This window comes from Kogia breviceps, chromosome 2, assembly GCF_026419965.1.
Source record: "Kogia breviceps isolate mKogBre1 chromosome 2, mKogBre1 haplotype 1, whole genome shotgun sequence".
In the NCBI taxonomy this organism is placed as follows: domain Eukaryota; kingdom Metazoa; phylum Chordata; class Mammalia; order Artiodactyla; family Physeteridae; genus Kogia; species Kogia breviceps.
Genome location: NC_081311.1, coordinates 27,067,320 through 27,079,438, shown reverse-complemented (window position 1 = coordinate 27,079,438; position 12,119 = coordinate 27,067,320). Strand labels below are relative to the sequence as shown.

The 12,119-nt window shown below is 42.1% G+C and overlaps 1 protein-coding gene across 19 annotated transcripts in view; it reads right to left on the bottom strand.

The window, feature by feature from the left end:
- Positions 1 to 12,119, bottom strand: part of ARMH3 (armadillo like helical domain containing 3) — a 181,164-nt gene that overhangs the window by 34,247 nt on the left and 134,798 nt on the right. For all 19 annotated transcript variants that reach the window (XM_067024827.1, XM_067024822.1, XM_067024831.1 and 16 more), the window contains one exon: positions 775 to 853. In XM_067024827.1, the coding sequence (XP_066880928.1) occupies positions 775 to 853 (79 nt within the window). The remainder of the gene's footprint in view (positions 1 to 774; positions 854 to 12,119) is intronic.

The following is a 12,119-nucleotide window of genomic DNA, read 5'->3' as shown; positions in this document are numbered from 1 at the left end:
GAGCCTATATCTGGACTCTCACCTCATGAATACCCAGGCCCTCCAACTTGGGAGTAGGGTGGGAAGGAAGGAAGATTGTGTGAATACATGTCTCATTTTGTGCTTTTAAATAGAGGACTCAAGAGTCTCATTCTGAAACATCAAGTTCAACACCATGTCACGCTAAAGCCCCATCTGTAATTTTATATAATGCAGGGCCAAGTACAGGAATTTTGGGAGAAGAGGAAATCAGGCCAGACTCAAGGAAGACAAACACACAACACTACCTGCATCCCCAACTTGGTCCATACCACAGAAAAACCTGCTCCGAAATAACTGCTCAAGGCAAATTAGAACTCAATTACTAAGGAAAATCTGCCCCAAGGAGGGCTCATGCTTTAAGGAGCCAAACAGCATCAAATTAAGCTGAACTCAGGGTTTTTCTAATTGGCAGTTTCAACCATTGCTAAGTTTTCATTTCTTATTTTCAAAAGTCAAAATGACTCTCTGCCTAAAATTAAAAGAAGAAATGCCATATCACCCACTCTAAAATAACAATTCACCAAAATTTCACCTACATATCTTCTATATAATTAAGCAAACCCTTCATATGGCACAAAAAAAAGAAGCCATCATTCTATTTAAAGTACTATCAACAAATCCCTTACTAATTCATCTTAGCAGCCTAGCTCTTGCCACTCCCATTAGAAGCTCAGTCATAGAATCCCTCTGCCATCAGAGAGGGCTTGATGCTAGCCACAAACCAGGGTCACTATGAGGAAAGTAGTGGCTTACCTGCTCCTCCGACAGTTGGGATATGTGATTCACAGCAGCGTAGGATTCAATTTTGGGGTTAAAGTGGTTGATGATGGCTCTGAAACAAAGAATTAACATTAATATAGTACCAGATGGAATAAGAGGATAAATGAGTTAAAACAAGTCAACTACCTTCTGGTTTAGAGTATGAGAGCATGGGAGTAACTGTCAGAGAGTAACTGTTCTCTTAGGAACATGAGGTCACACGGGGTAAACTGATTACTTTAAAATGGGAAGGGTTTAATAATTTATTAGACAGAGAACAGAATCAAGCATCTCTGCCCTGCAAATGAACTAGGGAAAAACCTCACAACCAAACAAAAAACAAAATCAAGCATCCTTTAGACAAGAAACAGGACCTGGGGGGCTGTCCACTAGGGGGCCCTGGTGTTTCAGTCAGAAAGAAAAGTAGTGGTTTGCTCTGCTCTTACTTGGGAGAACAGGGCATTCAGTAACACATAGGCTAAATACAGTCTCTGAAGAAGCTAAGCTTTATCAAAGCCTACAACCAATCATCATATTTGTTAGTTAATATTTCAACCACTGCGCCACCAGGGAAGCCCCTGTTAGTTAATATTTCAAACCAAAATTTTATTTCCAGCCATTCAAACCAAAATCTGAGCGTTGTTTTCAAACACTCCTTTTTCCACCACTCTGTCACATTCAAGGTCACCAAGTCTTATCAAATCTACCATTAAAAACCTCTGAAATCTGAAATAAATTTTCCTGAAACAAATGTCTTAGTATAGGTCTTTGTCATTTCTTGTCTGGTACAGCAGAAAAAGCACAGGTTTTAGACCAGAGGTTAGCATGGGTCCACAGTGATATAAAAGTGATTAAAGAAATGTGGAGAACAGACAAGTATTTCCAACAGAACAATTTCAAATAACATGTGTAGATACTCTCCTCCTTAGGAGGTGGAGTTTAATTCCCATTCCCACTGAGAGTACGCTAGACTTATTTCCAAAGAAGAGTAGCGAAAGGGAAAAATAATATCTTGACAGTAAAGAATCCTGGCGAATACTACCTAAACCAAGTGATGAAGGTGAATATCACCAGTGATGTCATGTGGCTGTCATGTAACGCCTGGTATGATCTGATGAGAAGGGCACTTCGCCTCTGTTATATACTTTCAAAAATCCATAATCTCAGAATTTAATCGTGAGAAAAACATCAGACAAACCCACACTGGTGTACATTGTACAGAATACCTAGCCAGTACTCCTCGAGACTGTTAAGGTCATGAAAAACAAAACTTGAAAAACTGTCACAGACCAGAGACCATTGGGGAGACATAACAACTAAATGCAATGTGATAACTCTGAATTGGAGCCTGGAACAGAAAGAGGACATTAATGGATAAACTGGTGAAACCCACATAAAGTATGAAGTTTAGTTAACAGCAATGTATCAATGCCCATTTCTTAGTGTTGATAAATATTCCATGGTAATGTAAGATGGGGGACACTAGGTTGAGGGGCATACAGAAACTCTGTGTGTTATCTTTGCACTTTTTCTGTAATTCTAAAATTTTTCCAAAATAAACAGTTTATTAAAATGTGTATGTCTGGATAGCATAATAGAAATCAATACGTTCTTTTAATATAACTTACTGATAGTAAAGGATTATAAAACCATTTAATCTAATATAAGTACAAGCCAGAAACTTAAAAAAAAACCCACTATGGTTTGGAATCCTAGTTTGACCACTTGTTTTCCTGAACAATTTTGGGAAGCTGTATGTCTCACAAGAGGAAAAAAATGGGAATAATAATATCTACTTTAGCAGTTAGCACAGTATCTAGGAAGGGTACATTGTAGGCATACAATAAATGTTTGTTGAAAGAGTGAACTAAACCTTAAGAGGATTCTTGCAATATTTATATAACAAAGCAATGTCAAATATCTAGCTCAATGCCTAGCACAAGCTGGTGCTCAATAAATATTCAATGAATGAACAAATCAAATAGGACAGAAATGGGTCAGGAGCAAGAGGCAAGTTTTGCTAACTTATTTTTCTAGAGGCTAGGACGAAGGGTAGAGATGTCATCTGCAAGTTAAGGTTGTGAGGCTTAGTCTAAATCCCAAATACCCATTGTGACCAAGTGGGGTGTCAAATATTTTTCTCATTCAGAAGGCAACGTTTGGGGGTATTGGCAAGGATGACAACAGTCCAGGAGCAGAAAAGAAAACCAGGAGGCTAAACCCAGTGAGAAGATGGGAGGGCAGGTTTAGGGAACTGAGAATCCCACCAAACCTAGCAGCAGTACTAACTTAGTTAACCCAGTGCAGAGTCTGAGTCATAGCATCCAGCATGCAAAAGTGATGGGATTGAGGAAAGGAAATACAATAGACAAATCAATCTACAATTAGATCTCAGTTATTTTGGAAAACAGAATCTGCATTCTATAAATACATCTATTTCATGCTTTTGTAGGTTTATTTTTTTTTAAGGTTTCCTTTAAATTTCTTATTAAAAATTTTTTTTAAAAAAAGTCCTGACTCGGACTTCCCTGGTGGTGCAGTGGTTAAGAATCTGCCTCCCAATGCAGGGGACACAGGTTCGATCCCTGGTCTGGGAAGATCCCACATGCTGCGGAGCAACTAAGCCCATATGCCACAACTACCGAGCCTGCGTTCAAAACTACTAAAGCCCGCGTGCCTAGAGTCCGTGCTCTGCAACAAGAGAAGCCATTGCAATGAGAAGCCCATGCACTGCAGCAAAGAGTATCCCCTGCTCACCACAACTAGAGAAAGCCTGCGCCCAGCAACGAAGACCCAATGCAGCCAAATACATAAATATATAAAATTATATTTTAAAAAAATCCTGACTTGACTGAACTAGGATTTTTTTGTTTTGTTTTGGTTTGCCTAGGTTTGGAAAACACAGAACTCCAAAAAAAACCCTAATGTCTGTCTGGGTGGGATGGTAGCAGCCACTGGGGCCCAGCTGGCAATCCAGAGAAGCTGGTGAAATTTGGACAATTAAATAATCCTTGGGAATGGAACAGATGGGGATGCTGTAATTCTATTCCCTTTCTATCTGAGGAATTTTCTTGCCAAGAAATAAAGCAAGGAAGCAAGAGAGAAAAGAAAAAGAAAAAGAGGGAAGAAAGAAAGGGCGGCAGGCACTCAGAGCAAGAAAAGGAGGCGAGAGGGAATGGGGGAGAGAAAGAAAAAAATTGGAAGGTACGGGGCTTCCCTGGTGGTGCAGTGGTTGAGAGTCCGCCTGCTGATGCAGGGGACACGGGTTCATGCCCTGGTCTGGGAAGATCCCACATGCCGCGGAGCGGCTAGGCCCGTGAGCCGTGGCCACTGAGCCTGAGCATCCGGAGCCTGTGCTCCGCAACGGGAGAGGCCACAGCAGTGAGAGGCCTGCATACCGCAAAAAAAAAAAAATTACTATCTTCAAAAAGTACACTTATTGGGACTCCCCTGGTGGTGCAGTGGTTAAGAATCTGCCTGCCAATACAGGGGACATGGGTTCGAGCCCTGGTCTGGGAAGATCCCATGTGCCGTGGAGCAACTAAACCCGTGCACCACAACTACTGAGCCTGCACTCTAGAGCCTGCGAGCCCCAACTACTGAGCCTGAGTACCACAACTACTGAAGTGAGTGTGCCCTAGAGCCCGTGCTCCGCAACAAGAGAAGCCACCGCAATGAGAAACCCACGCACCACAATGAAGAGCCCCTGCTCACCGCAACTAGAGAATGCCCGCGTGCAGCAACGAAGACCCAATGCAGCCAAATATAAATAAAGTTGAAAAAAGACTCTATTTTAAAAAAAAAAGTACACTTATTTCCTTCCCTTCTCACCATTATACCTGCCAAGCGTCAGCTGGGTCTGTGGATGCCTTGTGTTTGATATTGCAGGGCATATATGCTAATATTGTTTGGGCAAACTTATTCTGAGGGTATGACAGATTTGCCAGTCTAAGAATTTATATTTGGAATGAAGATAAAATCATCTTCCAACCTGCCCTGTGACATTCTCGTCCCAGAGCTTCAGATCTCAGCAAGTGATGGAAGGTCTCCCACCAGGCAAATTAAGGGACTGTTTAGAAACCTGAGAGGGGTGGAACACTGTACATCCAGTTAATAATTTCTAATTCAGTACCCACAAAGGACAAAGAGTATATGTCCCTGCTTTACTTTTCTTGCTATTTATTTGGGATTGTTATCTGTAAAATCTGAGTACTAATCTGATCTTCTGAAGATAGCAGGTGCAGGGCACTAGGCCTAAGAGGTAAGAAAAATACACTGACACTGGCTGTTCTCCCTCCATGCTCTTTAGCAGGGTATTTCAGAGAGGGTTTGGAAGCTTCCTATTAAAGTTCTCAGGACTTCATACTGTTGAAAAGGAAATATGTTCTAAGACAGCAAAGAGATGACAAAACACCAAAACCAGGCTAAGTAAGCCCACACTGAGTGACACATACCTTTGCAGTGACTGAAATACTTAGTTTCTCCTTCACCAGGAAGTTTGGAGGCTACCAGGGTTCACTTGGGTTGTGATTTCACATTTCCCCACCTGGCCATGATCCCAGAATTAAACTTATGCCTGACTAGCTCTCAGTAGAAGAAAGATGAAATACCAGATTTATGGATGAAGAAGGAATCTCTCTCTTTTCATTAGGCTTTCCTTCCCACTGATATCACCTTAAAAAATATTTACGGGCTTCCCTGGTGGCGCTGTGGTTGAGAATCCGCCTGCCGATGCAGGGGACACGGCAGGGGACATGGGTTCGTGCCCCGGTCCGGGAAGATCCCACATGCCGCGGAGTGGCTGGGCCCGTGAGCCATGGCCACTGAGCCTGTGGATCCGGAGCCTGTGCTCCTCAACAGGAGAGGCTACAACAGTGAGAGGCCCACGTACCGCCAAAAAAAAAAAAAAAAAAAAAAGATTTACTATCATCTCTTCTGAACATCTGGGGAGGGGTCTACTAAGAGATTCTAAAGTAGCTCTCTCATTTTCACTGATCAACACCTGACAGGCAACAACTGTCCAGTGCTAAAGTCTAAAATTTGAGGTTCCAGAGAAGAAATAGCAATTTTTTTCTATCAGAAGATGAATGAAGAGGGGTAGGATAGGGAGGGTGGGAGGGAGATGCAAGAGGGAAGGGATATAGGGATATATGTATACCTATAGATGATTCATTTTGTTATACAGCAGAAACTAACACACCATTGTAAAGCAATTATATTCCAACAAAGATGTTAAAAACAAAAAAATAAATAAATAAAAAGAAGATGAATGATCAAAGTATGAGTTCAAGTTCCTCCCTACCCATTCCATCCAAGAAGGGCAGGTTCAGAGAAGGTGAATAGTGCACAAAGAAAACAAGTTCCTTGCCCCTGACTACCCTGGTAGAAAACGAAGGTCAGTAAGGAAAGAAGGTAACTGAAGAGACCAGGGAGAAGAGTCTTGCAGGAGCAGGAAGCTAGGACAGGCTTAATCAGGGCATCCCCACTAGGTTTGTATTGAATTGTTATGGACAATATCTGCCCCCACCCCACCAATTTATATATTGAAGCACTAACCTCTGACGTAATTATATTTGGAGAGAGAGTCTTTATGGAAGTAACTAAGGTTAAATGAGGTCATAAGGGTGGGGCACTGAACCAACAGAATTACTGTCCTTCAAAGAAGGGATAACAGAGAGCTTGCTTGATCTCTCTCTCTCCACCATGTGAGGACACAGCCAGAAGGCAGCTGTCTGCAAGCCAGGAAGAGAGTCCTCACCAGAAACTGACCCTGTTGGATCTTGATCTGGGACTTCTAGCCTCCAGAACTGTAAGAAAATAAATTTCTATTTTTTAAGCTGCCTAGTCTGTGGTATTTTGTTATGGCAGCTGAGAAGACAAATACGTGGATATTCTACTCTCCACAGAGACCCTGGCATTTTGGCAAAGCAAACCTCAAGCCAGAGTCAGTCTTAGCAAAGTAGTAGAGTGGATAAAGTCAGCTCCTCATGCTGCTGGTGACTTCCTCTCTTTATATCCTTTATATTTCAGGTTATTGTATCCTTCTCTTCTAGAAGAGGATCATTTTGAGGGTCCTATGCCACAAAGTTCCAATCACAAATGTCACAAATGTAGCCACATGGGTTATCAGCAGCAGGGTTCATAGCACCATACATGGCAAAGAAAGAGACGTGTATTTTCCCTTTTATTTTCTTCTTTATTTTTTTCTGGCCACACTGCAAAACTTGTGGGATCTTAGTTCCCCAATCAGGGATCAAACCTGGGCCCTCGTCAGTGAGAGCAGAGTCCTAACTGCTGGACCACCAGAGAATTCCCTGTTTGCATTTTGAGATTGGTTTTTATCTAATATCAGTCCTTCAGGTATTTAAACAAAACCTCGCTTTGCCAAAGGAAAGCTTTCATGCTAAGAAGTATTTTGGAAAAGGGGACTTGAAAGGAGAGGAGGAGTAGGGAAGAAGAGGAAGGTATGAGTGGGCAATGAATGAGAAAACAGCCATTATGAATAGATTAAGGCTTCTCTTTGACAAAGGTGGCAAAACAATTAAGTGGGAAGAGTCTTTTCAAGAAATGATGCTAGAACAACTGAAAATCTACATGCAAAAGAATGAAGTTGAACCACTACCACATACCGTACACAAAAATTAACTCAAAACGGGACTTCCCTGGTTGGTCCCATGGTTGAGACCCTGTGCTTCAAATGCAGGGTGCATGGGTTCAATCCCTGGTTGGGGAACTAGGATCCCACATGCCATGTGGTGTGGCAAAAAAAAAAAAAAACAACTCAAAATGGAACACAGATTTAATGTAAGATCTAAAAACTATAAAAGTTTTAGAACACATGAGAGTAAATCTTCATGAACTTGGATTAGGCAATGATTTCTTAGGATACCAAAAGCACAAGCTCACAAAAGAAAAAGTAGGTCAAGTTTAAAAACTTTTGTGCTGCAAATGATACCATCAAGAAAGTGAAAAGAGGAACTTCCCTGGTGGTTCAGTGGTTAAGAATCTGCCTGCCAATGCAAGGGACACGGGTTCGAGCCCTGGTCCAGGAAGATCTCATGTGCCGTGGAGCAACTAAGCCCGTGCACCAAAACTACTGAGCCTGCGCTCTACAGCCCTCGAGCCACAACTACTGAAGCCTGCAAGCCGCAACTACGCCGCGCCTAGAGCCCATGCTCCAAAACAAGAAAAGCCACCGCAATGAGAAGCCCACACACTGCTATGAAGAGTAGTCCCCACTCACAGCAACAAGAGAAAGCCCGCACGCAGCAACAAAGACCTAACGCAGCCAAAAATAAAGAAATAAAATTTTTTTAAAAAAGAAAGTGAAGACAACCCACAGAATGGGAGAAAATATTTGCAAATCATGTATCTGATGAGAAACCCAGTGAGATACCATTTCATATCCACTAAGATAGCAATAACCAAAAGACAGTTAACAACTGTTGGTAAGGACAGGAAGAAATTAGAATTCTCATACACTGCTGGTAGGATTGTAAAATGGTACAGCTACTTTGGAAAGTGGTTTGGCAGTTCCTCAAATGTTAATACACAGAGTTACCCTATGACCCAGAAATTCTACTCCTACATAGTTGCCCAAAAGAATGAACACATTATGTTTACACAAAAACTTGTACACAAATGTTCATAGCAGTTTTTGTGTACAAAAACTTGTACATAAATGTTTTTGGCTATTCATAATAGCCAAAAAACAACCCAAATGTCCATTACCTGAAGAATGGGTAAATAAAATGTGGTAGAGCTACAGCAGAATATTATTCACCCATAAAAAGGAATGAAGTACTGATAAATGCTACAATATGAATGAAACTTGAAAATATTATATTACGTAAAAGAAGCCAGACACAAAAGGCCACACATCGTACCATTCCATTTATAGGAAAAGTTCAGAATAGGCAAATTTGTAGAGATAGAAAATAAATTAGGGACTTTCTTGGTGGTCCAGTGGTAAAGAATCCGCCTTCCAATGCAGGGGATGCAGGTTCAATCCATGGTCAGGGAACTAAGATCCCACATGCCATGGGGCAACTACTGAGCTCGTATGCCTCAACTAGAGAGGCTGTGTGCCGCAAACTACAGAGTCCATGTGCTCTGGAACCCACGAGCCACAACTAGAGAGCCCATGTTCCCTGGAGCCTGTGCGTCACAGCTAGAGAAGAGAAAACCCGCACGCTACAACTAGAGAGAAGCCCACGTGCTGCAACGAAGATCCTGCACACAGCAACTAAGACCTGATGCAGCCAAAAAAAAAAGAAAAAAATATGTTGGGGGTACACTGGTGGGGAGAAAGAAGGTTCTCCTATTCTCAACACTGTTGACCTTTTTTTTTTTTTTTTTGAGAAATGGTTGGAGCTGCCCACATTACCCAGAGAGAGCCATCCATCCAAGACTAGGAAGAGGATTTAAAGAAATAAGGCCCAAGGAAAGGGAAAGGGGTCTGGAGGTAGAACTTAGTGGGGAATGGGAATATAATTTCTTAACAAACCTCCAGCTTTCCTCAAACTGGAACTAAATGCTCCATGAAAGCAGGGACCAAATTTATTTTGCTCACCAATACATTCCCAAGCCTTTGGTAAAACTGAATAAATGAAAGTCTAAGAAGGTTTTTGTCCAGTCTTACCACAAGTAAGGAGGTCCATGATCACCAGCTATTCTCCAAAAGTATGAAAATAACAATAAAAATGTTTTATTCCCATCCCAGAAGAAAAGGTGTTTCAGACATGAACAGCTGTCCCCCAAAGAAGGAACAAAAGTTGTCACTGAAGACAGTAAAGCTTCCTCTTCCTTTCAAGTCATACCAGGAGGCTAGGGAAAAGCTTTCTGGCATTTCTTATAAAAGTAATCCAATATCTTCTAAAAGTAAGCCTGAATTTTTGTTCGTTTATTTGGGGGTAAGGGGTGGAAGAGGAGTGGGGGAGTATGTTATACTCTGGTACTGGGTCTCCTAATGCTACTGAACTGGAAAGTCCCAAAAAGGAAAAGGAATAAGAAACAGACAATGTCACAGAAAGGGAAATTGCTAAAGTTAGCCACAGTAAGGGATGGCTTTGCACCCAAAGCACCTTTAAGGGCAAGAATCTGGGCCACCCTCCAATGCAACTGTCAACTTCTGACTATTGAAGACAGGGGTCACTTATATAAACTGAAGCAAAATGAAATGGACAGATGGAACAGCAAGGCTGAGCTACAAACTGGCTGAGGATTTCTTGGTCCATTTTTAACTAATTCTCTCTGACTCATGACTCTGCAAAGCAGCTTTCTTTCCCCCAGTGCTGGGTGGATGCTGGCTGAGACACAGTTAATGCCCAACTTACCCAGGAAATGCATGGAAATGTTACTAGGCAATGTAGCTTAAGAGAAAATGTGGATTCTTCCTCATATCCAATGTGAATCTAAAGTAAATCCTCCTAAGATGCAATTTCTCACAATCCCAGCTATCTCTCACAGACAGAAGCCTTTAAGGGTCTTTTATAAAACAACAAATAAATAATAGTTTCATCCAGAAGCTCCGAACATGGTGAGTGTTTCCTTACTGAGACATTTGAAGAAAACTGACTGTCTCTAAAAGCTGCTATATAAACCCTTCAGGGATAAAGGAGAAAAACAGGCAAGGGCTGTTTACAGGCAAAGTTTGTATAAGCTCTGATTCCAAGGAAGGAGGAAACAACTCGTATACTCAACATGGTACATACTAAGAAGATTCCTAAAAGTTTCACCCTAAATTTATTCCTGTAAGTCTACCAGATTTACATTATAGAGTCTGATTATGGGTGAATATATGAAGCCTGATAAAAATACATTTGGATTTCAAGCCCAGCCTCATAAGAGCTATAGTCCTGTATTCTCAAATACTTGCTTAAACATGTACACCTGGATGTCGTGCTTTTGCTTACATGGTTTTCTTCACATGGAATGCTATTTTTCTTTATCACTAAAAAGCCAAAGCCTTGGGCTTCCCTGGTGGCGCAGTGGTTGAGAGTCCGCCTGCCGATGCAAGGGATGCGGGTTCGTGCCCCGGTCCGAGAGGATCCCACATGCGGCGGAGCGGCTGGACCCGTGAGCCATGGCCTCTGAGCCTGTGCGTCCAGAGCCTGTGCTCCACAATGGGAGAGGCCACAACAGTGAGAGGCCCTCGTACCGCCGGGGGAAAAAAAAAAAAAAAAAAAAAAAAGCCAAAGCCTTATTTTTCCTTTTGGAAAGCCCAGTTAAAGCACCATCGTTTCCCTGAACAACATGATGTATATAATGTAAAAGGCAAGTCCTTAGAGGCATTAGACCTGAGTTAAAATCCTGATTCCCCCATTTCTAGGCTGCATGACCTTGGGCAAGACATCAACCTCTCTGAGTACCAGGGAGGTTTTCCTCATCTGGTTGGGTTTCCTTTCCAAAGCTTTCCTTTGTGTTTTCCTATATAACCATAACTTGCCCTAAAGGAAACTTTCCTCCCTCAAGCATCTTCCCTTTTCCTAGACCCAAAAGAGCAGTCCAGTGATCTACACTACAGAGCATATTCCCAGATATCTGGAATTAAAGACAAGAAAACCAGGGGAATTCCCTGGCGGTCCAAAAGTTAGGACTCCACGCTTCCACTGCAGGACTGCAGGGGATACGGGTTTGAACCCTACGCAGGGAACTAAGATCCCACGTGCAATGCAGCACAGCCAAAAAAAAAGACAAGAAAACTATCATATTCATAACTGCTTCAACTTGGGAAACCTTCAAACATACAGGTTACAAGACTGGCCTCTGAGAAAGGGTGAAGGTAGACTGAGTGGTATGTGGCAGTGATTAAAATGGTCCACCTGAGGTTGAGTTATTTAACTTTTATTTATTTTAATGGTTCATAAACTCTTTTCTTTTATAAATTTATTTATTTATTTTTGGCTGCATTGGGTCTTCATTGCTGTGGCTTCTCTTGTTGTGGAGCACGGGCTCTGGGCATGAGGGCTTCAGTAGTTGTGTCTCGAGGGCTCTAGAGCGCAGGCTTAGTAGTTGTGGTGCACAGGCTTAGTTGCTCCACGGCATGTGGGATCTTCCTGGACCAGGGCTCGAACCCACGTCCCCTGCACTGGCAGGCGGATTCTTAACCACTGGCCACCAGGGAAGTCCATGTTATTTAACTTTAAACTAACATTTCTTTTCACCTTCAGAATTGCCTCATATATTCCCATTTCATGCAGTAATAAGCTTCCCTCTTCATGAAGTCAATGAATCTTCAGCCTATCCAATTCAACAGCAACCAAAAAAGCAATTTCCCTTGATGCCTTTTAACAGCAGTGTATTACACGCCTCAGAGACTCTGCTGATTAACATTAAAC